General features: G+C 42.3%; 1 protein-coding gene across 1 annotated transcript in view; it reads left to right on the top strand.

The window, feature by feature from the left end:
* The window catches only part of kita (KIT proto-oncogene, receptor tyrosine kinase a), an 83,542-nt gene that overhangs the window by 427 nt on the left and 67,643 nt on the right, over positions 1–15,472 (top strand). Inside the window, exon 2 of the mRNA XM_067987393.1 lies at positions 11,499–11,738. Coding sequence (XP_067843494.1) covers positions 11,499–11,738 — 240 coding nt within the window. The remainder of the gene's footprint in view (positions 1–11,498; positions 11,739–15,472) is intronic.

The following is a 15,472-nucleotide window of genomic DNA, read 5'->3' as shown; positions in this document are numbered from 1 at the left end:
GATTGGTCTTTCGGATCTTGAAAAGTTAACTGGGGTCCTTTTCTTTTGCTTTTGGCGTTTGAACAAGCATGTGACATTTCCCGTTAATCAACACACTTTAAGATGATAAAACATCCTGCAGTTGTGTTTTTGGGGATAGTTTGAGAATTGTCTGCAGATAGTGCCGTGTGAACCTGATCCCCTTGACTATCTCCAGCTCTCCAAGAGCTTTCTTGAGATTTCTGCTTGTTGGAGGCTCCTAGAAACCTGGAGATTTTTTTTTTGCTGTTCATTAGTGGGAATCTTGTTTTCTTGGAAAGAATTTTTTGTGAAACCGTCAGATAGAGGGGCTGGGGGGAGAATGTTTTTGATGTATCTCTGGTCAGTCTGGGGTTGCAGATGTGATTTCTCTTTTCGAAAAGAATCATTTGAAGTTATTGAAGTGACGGGATCGGATACCAGGTGCAAAATAAAAAAAAAGAGCAACTTTAAGTACAGAACGAATCATTTCGAAAACAGAGGCGACCAACACAGACAGGGAGCGAGGCTTTCCGCAGTGATGGGCTTTTATCTGTTTGAAATTCGTTGTCTTTTGAGACTAAAAACGGGACTTTGGTGTCGGCGCCGTCCGTGCGGGATGAACAGGGGAGACTTGTGGTAATTGGGTGATGTTTTGGAAACGAGTGTGTTTGTATTTGTTTGAAGGGTAAATTCCTGCGGATTTAAGCTTGCAGATACTGTATTGAACTGATGTTCGTGGACACTTACCTCAGCTGGGATGAGGAGACTTGCCGGGCTCGCGAGTGAAGATCCCGCCGTCAGAATTTACAGGTTGCACTGACCTGTTTTGCCTGTACCACTAACAGCGTCTTACAGCAATCCAACATTCCGTTATAGCGGAAAATCCGCTAGTGTGAGCTCAAATTTCGTTAAAGTCAGGAGAGTTACTGAAAGCATTACGTTGTAAGTGCCGCAAATTTATATTATGGAGTTTTGGATAATATAAAAACATTATCATCTTTCAATGCTTTCGGCTTACTAGATTGTTAAGGAATAATAAGAGAAAGATATATGCTAATTAAAAATAAGAACAGAAAATGCTGGAAAACATTCAGTCGGTCAGGCAGCATCTGTGGGGAGAGAAACAGAGTTTCATCGACTGGAAACCTTAACTCTGTTTCCCTCTCTGCAAATACTGCCTGACCTGCTGAGTGTTCTCCAGCATTTTTTGTTTTTATTTCAGATGTCCAGCATCTGCAGTAGTTTGATTTTATTTTATATGCAAGTTAATTGAGTGTCAGGCATAATGGGTAAAAACGCTATCTCACCTGGGCACCAGTCCAGCCCGTGCAGATGGAATGAAAGTCTTGTCTCTCTTTGCTGCCTGTAAGGGTCCAAGTTAAATTATTTTAGGCAATGTGAATCCGGGTTCTAGTGGGCAGAAAGACCACATTATAGAGGTGCCCAAAATATAACGTTAAATTGGCAGATTTGTTCAGAGAAGCAAAAAGATGGCCCGGGTTGGAACGTCACTGGTGCAGTAAGGGGTGCTCTTCGGAGCTTGGCATACATATTCATTGTTGAGGAAGAGGAGAAAAACCTTTACTCTGCATTATTAATTCATGCTGTATCGCATCTAGGGGTAGCTGATAATTGACAGTATGAAAAATAGAAATGTATTCCATTCACTGGAGCAGAGAAGGTTAAAGGGGGAATCTGAGAAGTGTTCAAAATTATAAAAGGGTAAACAGTGAAAGATTATTTCCACTCGCCAATTAATTGGTAACAAATTTAGGATGGGTGCTGGAGACAAAGGGGAAGTTTGGAAGATATTTTTCCAAATGAAAAGTTATTAGGATGTGGAATACTTTACCACAAGTGACTGTTGAAGTCAAATCAATAATATTTAGGAGGGACTTAGATGAACACTTGAAGAAAGACATTAACAAATGAGGAAAGAGCAGGGAAAATACATTACAGGTGTCAGCCGTGGCTCAGTGGTAGCACCCTCGTCTGAGTCAGAAGGTTGTGGTTTCAATTCCCACTCCACAGAGACTTGAGCGCAAAAATCTAGGCTTACACTCCAGTGCAGTACTGAGGGAGCACTGCATTGTCGGAGGTGCCGTCTTTCGGATGAGCCTTTAAACCGAGGCCCCTCTCAGGTGGATGTAAAAGATCCCATGGCACTATTTGAATATCAGGGGAGTTCTCTGTGGTATCCTGGCCAATATTTATCCCTAAACCAACACCTAAAAACAGATTATCTGGTCATTTATCTCATTGCTGTTTGTGGGACCTTGCTGTGTGAAAATGGCTGCCGCTTTTCCTACATTACTCTGAGTGGGAACTGAAGGGTGTCAACCATTGTTGGAGATGGACTGGCTGCTTTGGGTCAGGTAGGAGTGCAATTGTGCAAGTGCAGGCCCACTGAATTAGACCATGGAGTAAGAGGTAGTGGCACAGGTTGAGGTGTTTCTGTGCCAAATGCCGCAGCGGTCAAGGAGGACAAGAAGGGATAAATCAGCACAGTCACAGTCAGAGGATATTACTAGTCACTTTGACCAGGATGGTATGGGCAGGGAGTTGTGGAAGAGGTGAGCAGGTACACCCTGATGATACAAACAGCTCAAACAAAGCTCATCCAAACAGAATAGTCTGACTGCATTTAGCCAACACAAGTGCCAGGATAATGGCTTGTGCCCAAGATTTTTCATACTGTAAACTTTCAATCTCAACCACAGGGGGTACATTTAAGATTAGACACCCCACTGGGAGAGGTGTGAAAAATCATAAGGCAAGTCACTGCAAGCCAATGGCAGAAGTGGAATTTGCTGCTGATGGGTACATTATTTGTGGTCCTGTATAATGTTTGACTCTGCTCCCATAAATGTTTCTTCTGGCTGTGCCATCTTTTGTATAGCCAACTCACATCATTCTGTCTTTAGCCTCGCATCCAGTACAACTCATTGTTGTGGGATCTTTATAAAGATGGGGGGTGGGGTTGAGTAGAATGGCCCTATACTCTCTGGAGTTTAGAAGAATGAGAGGTGATCTCATTGAAAAAAAGGTTCTGAGGGGGCTTGATAGGGTAGATGCTGAGAGGTTGTTTCCCCTGGCTGGAGAGTCTAGAACTAGGGGGCGTAGTTGCAGGATAAGGGGATCGGCCATCTAGGATTGAGATGAGGAGGAATTTCTTCATTGAGGGTTGTGAATCTTTGGAATTCTCTACCACAGAGGTCTGTGGATGTTGAGTCATTGAGTATATTCAAGGCTGAGCTAGATATAGATTTTTCATAAGAACAACGGATGGAATCCAGGGGCATGGGGGATCGGGCGGGAAAGTGGAGTTGAGGTCGAAGATCAGCCATGATTTTATTAAATCGCGGAGCAGGCTCAAGGAACCTTATGGCCTACTCCTGCTCCTATTTCTTATGTCTAAGAAAGGTGGCAAGATATGGAGGAAAGTTGTTTTATTGATGCAAAACATAAAATTAGAATAAGAGTGATGTGTGAAGAGAGAGGAAGGAGAGTGGTGCAGAGAAATGTTCACTTTCATTCCCGAACGCTGCCTGTTATCACTAGATGTGGAGATGCCGGTGATGGACTGGGGTTGACAATTGTAAACAATTTTACAACACCAAGTTATAGTCCAGCAATTTTATTTGAAATTCACAAGCTTTCGGCTAATCTAACCTTGGAAATGAATTCCATAGCCTCTCAATTCTCGATATGAAGTTTCTCCTGCCCTCTGTTCTAAATCTTACATTTAATCTTGTACTGATGGTCTTTCAATGTTGATTCCTCAGTTACTGGAAACAGTCTGCTTCTATCTACCCTGTTCCATTCTTTCATAATTTTAAACGTCTATTCTATTGCCCCGTAATCTGCGTTGTTCTAATGAAAAAATATTCATATTTGTATTTCCTCAAACCAGGCAGCATCCTAGTGAATCTGTGTTGTATTTAAACCATTTTTCAAAACTAGATTAAATTATTAATCTCTGTTTGGCACTTCTGACCAGGGGATATCTATCAGGAATATTAAAAGTAGTGGAAGTTTCCAACTGGAAGAACATACATGGACAGGACCTACCCATGGTGGAATTCAGGGATGGAATCAGGCCTTGCAGGCAATACACAGTTAGACTGGTGTCAGGCCATAGATAAGAAAAATAAATTATATAATTAAATATTGACGAGATAAGAACTGGAACATACCAGAACGCTTGACCTCCATGCAGCAGATTGTCTGAGATTGTGATGAGAGAGATTGAATCTGTGACTTGATTGAATGGCACAACATCTAGTCTAATTATTGCAATGTACAAATGCAAAGTTTGCTTTATTTGTCTGTTTTTAGAGCTGTCAGTCAACTAATACTCTTTATATTGTCAGAGAGAGATAGGATTGGGCACAATATTGGCAATAAAAGTTGGTAGATTATACATTTGAGTTGTTGCTAGTTCTAACCAAGCCCATCTCTATGTTTTATACTGGTGCTAATTTGAGAGCATGCCAGTAGAATCTGGAAGCAGTAAACACAACCAAACCTTCCCCCATCCTGTTTGATATAACCACATCCTAACATAGCCATCTCGTTCCAGTTGCCCTTTGTCCAAGTCAGCTTTTCAATTGAAACATTATGACACGTGTGAGCATAAAGTGCCTTATGTGCACATGTATGTATGTACCATGCATATAAAGAAAATATTATTGTTATTTAGCTAACTTGTTGAAAACCAGCAATATAAATAGGGCAGTTTACATGACACATGCTGGGTCAAGGACCTCAGGCTGATATCAGATTGGAAGCTGTGAACCTAGTTAGTAGATGCAGGGAGGATGTTCCCGATGGCTCGGGAGTCCAGAACCAGGGGTCACAGTCTCAGGATACGGGGTATGCCATTTAGAACCGAGATGAGGAGAAATTTCTTCACTCAGAGGGTGGTGAACCTGTGGAATTCTCTACCACAGAAGGCAGTGGAGGCCAAGTCATTAAATATATTCAAGAAGGAGATAGATATATTTCTTAATGCTAAAGGGATCAAGGGATAGGGGGAAAAAGCAGGAACAGGGTATTAAGTTAGACGATCAGCCGTGATAATTTTTAATGGCGGAGCAGGCCCGAAGGGCCGAATGGCCTACTCTTGCTCCTATTTTCTATGATTCTATGATAGTTATCCCCACAGACTTTGCATGACTATATTGCAATGTTTGACAAGCATAAAAGGCAAACACAACAATTTTACCTTACACTAATACAAGTTAAATCATATTCTACTGGGTTGTCCCATAGTCAAACATTATATCCATACTGTATGGATGTATCTTAGTCATCTAGTTATTTTGTTTTATGCTTTAAAACAGCTGGTGAGTGGCATGTGAGGTTTTTGGAGAGTTAAAAGCATGTGGGATTAATGAAAATTAGCTAGATATGTTGAAGACTGGCTTGGTAATAGAAAATAAAAGCTGATGATAAATGGTGAAGCTTCTGCCAGGGCGGCAAGAGACGAGCAGAGTTCCACAGGTTTCAGAAAAACTGGGGAAATGCTGAAGGGCTTGTTTATTTGGTCATGCAGAGCAGGTTATTTAATATCAAATGTGATTGCAGAACTAGAAGACAAGTGCAAAATTGGCATGCCTTAATATTGACTAGACATTAGATGAAAGTCCCAATCTTGTGGGGCTCCACCTGTAGTGTAAAGCCTAGCTGGCAGTGAGTGTGGGATGGAAAATCTGGTCCTTGACGTTGTGCACCCAATTCACCTCGCATCTGATTTTCAGACAGGTGATTTGGGGACCAAAAGTGAGGCTCCGCTATTGGCATGCATGGGCCTCATTTAATTTTTAAAAATTGGTCCCACAATATATCTCCTGACTCTGGTGGATACCTACAGTATGCACCTCATAATATAAACTGGCTGTGTGGGAGTCCTGGGATTTGAATTGCTTCTTAATTACATTTTGCAACATTTGCTCCATGCATTTGTTGGTTTTGCTCAGCACTTTTGTTCTTCCAATGCTTCCATTAATCTTGGTTGCTGCTGCCATTGCACCGTATAAAGTGACGAGGACAGATATTCCTTTGGGAATTAACTGCATGATTTGGATGAGGAAGAAAAGTCCATGAGGGGCCAAAAATTGTAGGTTTAATGACACTTGAGATGTTTGGTCTGCAGCCATCACTAATGCAGGGACCTGCATTTCTCGACCCCTCCACACCTATCTATATATCAGACGAGACCTGTCTTTGCTGCTTCCACTTCACAAGAATAACTGCCACAGAGGTGTACCATCAGCTGCAGGATATCATGCAGACAACATCTGGATAAAAGGACAATTCTTCCCATAGAAAGGAAGGCTGCCACGGTATGAAGCTTTCATGTCATTGCATTCTTCAAGTCCAAAACAAGGGACATCTGCCACATCTGGTAGTCTGTAGCACACACCTGTATCAAGCAACTGACAAACACTACATTTGCAAGGGGCAACATCTTTTTTCCTGTGGAAAGATGGCATCTGTTGGAGAGGACTCACAATTTTCACTGGGTGTTGGAGTTCCCTTGAGTGCAGGATATTATAGATGGGCACCCAAGTATACATTATGTCTGTTCATATCAATCATGTGGCCTAGGTGTTAGCCTTGGCTGAGTGGTAGCACTCTGGTCTCTGAGTTGGAAGGTTGTGGGTTCAAGTCCCACTCCAAGATTTAAGTACATAATCTAGGCTGACACTTCATTGTAGTACTGAGGGAATGCTGCACTGTTGGATGATGCTGTCTTTCAGATGCAGATGTTAAACCGAGACCACGTCTGCCCTCTCAGGTGGATGTAAAAGATCCTGTGGCACTATTTGAAGAAGTGCAGGGGACTTCTCCCCAATGTTCTGGCCAATATTTATCCTTCAACCAATATCATTAAAAAAAAAGATGATTTGGTCATTCTCTCATTCCTGTTTGTGGGACCTTGCTGTGCTCAGATTGGCTGCTGCGTTTCCTATATTACAACAGTGACTACACTTCAAAAGTACTTAATAGGTTGCAAAGCACTTTGGGACATCCTGAGGTTGTGAAAGGCGCAATGTAAATGTAAGTTCTTTCTTTACATAAAGATAAATACCTGGAATTTCCATAGGGTTTCTTCTGATCTCCCGTTATAATCTTGACGGAAGATTGGCAGAAACCCTGGAGAGATATAACCAGTGGTTTATGCCATTCTTGCGTCTCTTCTCCAGGGTTTCCCCCTATCTGCCGCCAAAGTCACAGCATGAGTTTGGGCAACCCCATCCAGAAATTCTAATCCAAAGGGTTTGCACTCAATACCTCTATCTAAATCACAGAAACAGCATTCTAAATGTAAGTGGCCGTTACCCAGGAGACAGCCATGATGCTTTCACTGCACTGTAGTCCACAGAGCAGTGAAAGTGAAGAAGCACTGGATGGATGACTCTAAGAGGAACAGAGCTGTCCTCTGCATCCAGGGTTGCTGATCCCACTGAGAAATCCGCTTACATCGTAGGAGCTTCTCAGCCTGGACACCTCAGCATCTGTTTGTTGCTACTCGTTGCCATCTCCACCTTCGAAAAATATGCTATGTAGCTTAGGTGTGTTGAAAAACTGTGTGCAAAAGGGCAATAGTTGTGTACAATGTTTTAATTATCTCGCCAAGATGCAGCAGCTCACAACTTTGGTTTGTGCCATGGTTGATGGGCCCCTTAAAATTGTGAGCAAAACTGAGTAATACTGTTATTGTTGTCTTCCTCCTAACACCAGCAATCTACTTCATTTGGGTGAGTGCATTGACTCAATCGGTGACTAGCCTTCGTGCAGCTTGCTCCTGTGCTTTTACTGGAGGCTGGCCTTTGGCCCCAAATAGAATCACCCTTTTGTGCATCTCCTGCAGCAGCACCTCCAACTCTTTCAGCATCAAAAGTAGCAGTGCTGCCCACATATCTCCACTGTAAACAATTAGTCAACTTTTCTTTTACCAGCACAACCTTCCCCTTTAATGATGAGCTGCCGCCTTTAAGAGATACTGCCTTGCCAGTATTTCCAATCCTCAGTCACGTGTGCTACAGGCCAAACTGTTCATCTTACAGTAGTCTGTTCAGAGTAGGGCGAGGGATTTCTGTTAGAAAATTTGCCACAGCCCTCCCTCTGAGGGTGGGTCAGCTCAATTCCCATTTTTGCCATTATCAAAAAATTGGGACTGGAATGTTTTTATGGATCTCAATCCAGTTTTTAACTCACTGCACGACAATTGATGTGTATATTTGTTCATATCTTGAGCTATATTGTGGCATGGGCTGCATTGAATCTAGTTTGCAAGATTTGAAGCACTGGATACTGTTTTTCAAATGGGACAGTTGGGGCTCAACATAAATGTGAACATATAATCTCTATCCAAGTATCTATTTAAGAGCAGGATTAAAGGGATAAGTATAGCAGCATCATCACCAGGCACATTTAGCATTTTGGTACTGATCCACTCTAGGAAAAAACACATTTAAGTCATTCTGCTTTAATGTTGCATGATGCTTTTAATTTACCCCCTCAAATTGCTCCCACCACAACTAGTGATAGACTTGCAACCACCAGTACTTACGTTATACAGCTCAAAATATTCTCTCTAGATACATTCCATTTTTGGAAGGCCAAAATCTTTAATTGTTTTTTGTTGGATGCTTTTCAGTTTAATTGGTCACAGTAAGAAAATGTCATATCTCATCTCATCTTTACAAAGTCCAAGTGACAACATTATAGACTGAAATAAGTTGAAGTCAATGAAGATATGGGATGAAAAGTTATTTTGGAATTTTGCTTGATTATCTTTGAACATTAGGAAGTATTTATGCAGAACTTTCCCTCAGTAAATTGGGGTCAAGTTCGTGATGGTGATTGTACTTTATTTGTGGATGAAGCAAGTTTGAGGGCCAAGTGATCTTTTTTTCATCCTTTGCTTTCTAATGTTCAACTATTAAAGAACAAAATTAGTCATTTGTAGATATTATCTACCAAAGTCAAAAGTGCCAGAACTGAGATCACATGTAGTTTACTTGCTGTAACTAAGCCACCTGTAGAAACACCGGGGGTGAAAGCACGAAATGTGCTGATCGCAAATCAGCAGCCTGTTTTACACCACACCAGAATTTCTTATACATTGACTTCAATTGGGCATGGTGTAAAGCGGGCTGCTGATTCGCTATCGGCGCTTTTCGGCACTGTGTTATCCTCTCACAATTTTAGAAACAATTCAGATGTTTCCCAGTTCTTGCAGTCTGTAAGTGGAACTTGCATGCTAGTTGAAAGTATGGAATTAGTATGGAAGCCTGTCAAAAGTTAGCATGCATCAGACCCTGAATCAAAACCTTTTGGAGGTTCACTATTCATGCACTCCTGGTAGAGAGCACTTTGTCCACTGAGCCTGGGAACATCAATATGGACCTCTGATCCAGTCTCCACCTCTAACATTCCTCACCCTGATGAGTGTAAAATTCACAAGAGAATCTACCAGTCTCTTCCAACCAATAAAAAGGGAGGTTCCTGAAATATTCTGTGGTGATAGACAGTTTTATCTCTAACCTCAGATGGAGTATTTTGCTGCTCTAAAAAGGTACTTCATCAAGCAGCTAGCTAGTGAGAACCTTGGACATTTGCTGGTGGGGGAATTACTGAATGGCAGATGGGACTTGGCTTTGAACTTGGATCCATTAGAGTCCTTGAGGGTTTAATTTCTGCAGGGGTTCTTCACTCATCTGGAAGAGCCACAGAAACCCCAGAAAATGACAACCATTTAGAGACTGAATAATGGGGAACAATGTTATTTTTATATTCCTTGTGTCAAAAAATGCACTGCATAGCCACTGCTTAAAATATTTGAAAAGTAATAAAAAAAAGTTAAACCCACACAAAATTCACTGCAATATCCATTAGTATTTCTTTAAACAAGTAAATACACCTCTTGATTTATAAGGGCCGATTTTAAACCCCCCCTCCCCCACTTGGCAGGGATGATGTGCTCAGGGTGGATGGGTGGGCGCTGGGTGGTAAGATGGCAGTAGTTCACACTGCATTCCTATGCCCCACCATTTTTAGTTACTTATCTTCAGGCACGAGGAGGCCACTCACCCCAGAAAGTGGGTTTAATAACTGTCATCATCAGGCCACACATGCCATTCTAATCACAGGCCCGACTATGGCCCCCATGGTTTGTGGCAAATGCTGATAGCAGCAAGGATCCAGGCCCAGGTAAGTCCTACATTTTATAATTTTAGAAGTTTCTTGTGGGCCAGGAGCAGGAGGAGTGCTTTTTCTGGCCCCACAAGGATATATTGGGCCTCCACTGCTCCAAGCTTTCTCCCCCTCCCTCAATCATTGACTTGCAAAACTCCACTCCACACACCCCCACCCAGGACCCTTTTCTGCCCTAGCAGCAGCCTGACCAGTCACCAATTTTGACTCCTGTCTGCCAGCAGTGACCTCATTCTTGCCTGCTTTGGGCAGGAGATCAGTGGGAGTGTACAAATGTGGCATTGGAGTTAAAATCTCCCAGGGCTCATGCTCCTGGTGGCTGGACAGTTCACACCTGCTTCAGTCTCCACACCCCCTATTCCCACCCCGAGTTAAAATCAACCCTATCTTTTCACAGTAATCAGAATAAAATGGTAGCTAAGCTTGAGCTGTTTGTATTGTTACTGCCAATTACAGGTTTCAAAAAAATGCCAACAGAAAGGTTTGCACCACTGTAAATGGCTAAAATAGTTTTAGGGATTGTTGGGCTCAAGACATTTGCGATGGCTTGTACATTACATTCATATAAACCAACAGAAAAAGAAACTGCAATCCTAAACTCTGCATTATAATGTTAAAAAACACAATTTGTGGCAAGACAGCCCATAATAAAATGTAAATGAGGTATGCGCTTAAGGCATATGGAAATCCAAACTGTTTATCTGCAGTTATCACTTAATGTTAGTCCCAACTATGTATTGCTTAGTATATTAAGAAACCTGTTTGAAAATAGCACATGAAGTCAAACCTAAAGAGGTTTTTATGGGAAGGGTTTACTCTACTGTGTACATAGTAACAAGCTGATACAGGCTCAGGACCCAGTGGTCAATTAGCACTGCAGACTGTGGTATCCAAACCAGCTCCATCCATCCATCCATCGCTCCATATCCATCCATCGCTCCATCCAATCAATCAATTGCTCCATCCCCTCAATAATGGGTCTATTACTTAAAGCAGGGAATCAGACCATCACCATTTGTTGCCTTAGACCCTTCCTAATGGAATCATTTCCCAGCTTTTTATACTCACTTTCTGGGAGTTGTTCAAGGCAATTAAAATCAGCAACCGCTTAAAGTGATATCCCTATCTTGGATACAACACTCACTCTCTGACAATGTGTACAAGTATCTCTCTATCTATCTATGAAATATTCATTTTACTGATCAGAAATAAAACCTGTCTGGAATATTAAACATCTAATGCAAGTAAAAATATTTGTGTTTCTTGTGCAGGTGTGTCTATACCTTTGATTCATCCGAAGAATGGCACGTTGGTTATGAAAAAGGGCGATCGCATTAATCTTCAATGTACAGACTGGTCTGAAGTACAATGGGTAACTCCATCAAGTGCAAAAAAAGCCATCAATCACAACAGAGTCCATATCATGTCAGCTGAACCAAAGCATACGGGCAGATACATATGCCAAAATTGCAATTCTTCTGAGAGCAACTCCCTTTACATATTTGTGGAAGGTAACTAGGTCCTATTAATAACAACCTACTATTAAAAGTCTTTCGTCCAATGGATTCTGAAAGGTAACCATTTAAGTGCCTCAGACTTAGTGGGGTTGATTTTCGTCTACCGGTGTTAATTAGTTATAAATCGTAAAGAACTCACGCTCAGCTCACAAGAATGGTAATATGTTAATAGCAATCAAATTTCATGGGCAGACCATTTATATAATTATTTACAGACCCAGGTACCGATTTGGGCAGGTAAAGGGAGCACACCATGATGGGAGCAGAAAACTGCATGTAAGTGAAATTTTAAGGGGGTGGGCACAATTCAAGGAAATTGTCACACTAAGGTGACAACATTCTGAAAAGGCTTTAGAAAGGCTTTAGATGGTGTTTCAAACCATCAGCAGCTTTTGCTAAGGCTCAACAATCAGGGGATCAAGAAGTGACAGGCAGAAATGAATGAAAAGGAAATTCAAGGTGCAGGCATGAGTCTACCGGCATGTGATGGAGTGACCCAGCACCTGACCCCCTGTTTGACGGCTGCTGAAATGGAAGTGATGCTGCATGAGGCGGTTACAGAGAGTGTTGCCCTCAGTACCACTGTATAACACCATCCCCATAAGTTTGTACTGCAGCATTCCTGGAAGGAGGTGGTGGCAAGTTTTCTTTTTTGCCTGAGCTGACCAGTGCTGTGACTGGCAATTAGGTTCCTATGAGCCTCTGTGCCAATTGTTTTAATTTTATTTGCCCCTAGCTCCATTACTGGCACTAATAGGTCTCCCAATGGGAATTCTCCCATATGATGTGCTTGGAAGAAGAGAAGGATCATGAAGAGATGCCAGGCAAATCAGACTGCACGGGAGGTGCTCTGTACCCACCCATGACCTATATCTTCAGGCAAGGGTGACCAACAACACCAACAACTTGCATTAATATTATGCCTTTAATGTAGAGAAACATTCCAAGGTGTTTCACAGAGGCTTAAAGGGGCTATGTTGCCTTCATACATGTTTGGGTGTCAGCATTTGCTGACAGAAATCAGCAGTTCTACTGCCTTCAGCAGTTTTTGGTAAAAGTCACCCCAGGATGCTCCTAAATTTGCTTGTGGAGTTGTGCATATACACAAAGTTTGAGTGCTTGCGCTTGTGTATGATGTCTCAGTGATTGTGTGCATGTGTGATTGAGCATCAACAGAGATTGTGGGAACACGTGTCCTGTGCTGGTGTGCCTGGCACTTGGTGTTAGATAAGGGAATTAAAAGATAAATTTTCCACTTCTGTGCTCCTGACACACAATGGGCAGAAATTTAAGGACAGTGCCTACATGATTTTCTGATACGCACTCCCAACGAGCGAGGCTGAATGTTGGAGTGTAGAAGCTGAAAAGTTACCTGTAGAATTATTTTTTTGGAATAGGAAGTGTACCACACTGGGTGTATTTTGTTCTGAATTTAAATGAATGTGATTATTGGTTAAACAATGCTCTTTTTGAAATGATTCAGCACAAGACTGTGTGTCAATGGTCATTCTCAGCTGAATCAATTACCTTAGTTTCCTTTTATTCTACTTTTGCAGAATGCTGAGTTGGAGTCGCTAATGGTTTAATTTATTCCGCCTTGATGTAAAGTGTATTGAGACGTCTTCATGCATTTGAGGAATGCTATTGAGATACAAGTTAATGCTATTTTCTTTGCATCAATGCTAATTACATTAAAATGTTGTATTATTTACATCTATTTCAATAGTGGGCAGTGTCCTAGGCCCACCCATCTTCAGCTGCATCATCAATGACCTTCCCTCCATCATAAGGTCAGAAATGGGGATGTTTGCTGATGATTGCACAGTGTTCAGTTCCATTCGCAACCCTTCAAATAATGAAGCAGTCCAAGCCCGCATGCAGCAAGACCTGAAAAACATCCAGGCTTGGGCTGATAAGTGGCAAGTAACATTCGAGCCAGACAAGTGCCAGGCAATGACCATCTCCAACAAGAGAGAGTCTAACCACCTCCCTTTGACATTCAACGGCATTACCATCGCCGAATCCCCCACCATCAACATCCTGGGGGTCACCATTGACCAGAAACTTAGCTGGACCAGCCATATAAATATTGTGGCTACAAAAGTAGGTCAGAGGCTGGGGATTCTACGGCGAGTGACTCACCTCCTGACTCGCCAAAGCCTTTCCACCATCTACAAGACACAAGTCAGGAGTGTGATGGAATACCATCTACTTGCCTGGATGAGTGCAACTCCAACAACACTCAAGAAGCTCGACACCATCCAGGACAAAGCAGCCCACTTGATTGCACCCCATCTACCACCCTAAACATTCACTCCCTTCATCACCGGCGCACTGTGGCTGCAGTGTGTACCATCCACAGGATGCACTGCAGCAACTTGCTAAGGCTTCTTTGACGGCACCTCCCAAACCCGCGACCTCTACCACCTAGAAGGACAAGAGCAGCAGGTACATGGGAACAACACCACCTGCACGTTTCCCTCCAAGTCACACACCATCGCGACTTGGAAATATATCGCCGTTCCTTTATCTTCGCTGGGTCAAAATCCTGGAACTCCCTTCCTAACAGCACTGTGGGAGAACCTTCACCACACGGACTGCAGCGGTTCAAGAAGGCGGCTCACCACCACCTTCTCAAGGGCAATTAGGGATGGGTAATAAATGCCGGCCTCGCCAGCGACACCCACATCCCATGAATAAAAAAAATATTGAAGCACTGGAGAAAGTGGGAGTAATAATGCTAGCTCAATTGCTAATTTTAAATCTGAGGTGGATAGTTTTTTGTCAACTAAAGGTATTAAGGGATATGGGCCAAAGGCAGGTATATGGAGTTAGATCACAGATCAGCCATGATCTTATCAAATGGCGGAGCGGGCTCGAGGGGCTGAATGGCCTACTCCTGTTCCTATGTTTTTACAAGGATGATACCAGAATTGAGAGGATGCAAATATCAGGAAAAACTGAACAGAGAGGAAATCTGATAGGGGTCACTAAAATTATAAAGGGGTTTGATAGGGTGGAGATGGAGAAACTGTTTCCACTAGTGGGTAAGACCAGGACAAGTGGTCATGAATATAAGATAGTCACTAACAGATCAAATAAATAATTTAGGAGGAACTTCTTTACACAGAGAGTGGTGAGAATGTTGAACTCGCTGCTAAATGGAGTTTTTGAAGCAGATAACATTGATGCATTGAAGGGAGGGGCTTGAAACATATATGAGGGAGAAGGAAATAGAAGTATACGGGAGCTGAGAAAGAGGTATTTAGAGTGGGAGGAGGCTCGTGTGGGGTATAAACACCAGCATAGACCAGTTGGGCCAAATGGCCTGTTGCTATGCTGTAGATTCTATGTAATTCTATGAATCACAGTACATTTCAAAATGCATCAAATGTGTAAGAAAATCAAATTTCCTGGGCCATGCCCAAGAATTCCCCAGGAAATAAGTTGTCCCTTTTCACAAATTTCAAGATTCAGCAAAATGAAAAATGCACCCTTGTGCACTTTAATCTTTTGCTGCCATAAAATAATGGATATATTGGACGGCTTAAGTTACAACAGACTAATGTCCCACTCCACTCTCAGCATGACCACTTAAGAAATAGGAACAAGAGTAGGGCATACCTCAACTCCACTTTTCCGCCCTATTCCCATATCCCTTGATTCCCATAGTGTCCAAAAATCTATCGATCTTAGTCTTGAATATAGTCAACGACTAAGCATCCACA

Source organism: Heptranchias perlo, chromosome 1, assembly GCF_035084215.1.
Source record: "Heptranchias perlo isolate sHepPer1 chromosome 1, sHepPer1.hap1, whole genome shotgun sequence".
NCBI classification, from domain to species: Eukaryota; Metazoa; Chordata; class Chondrichthyes; order Hexanchiformes; family Hexanchidae; genus Heptranchias; species Heptranchias perlo.
This window is presented reverse-complemented; position numbering and strand designations above follow the sequence as displayed.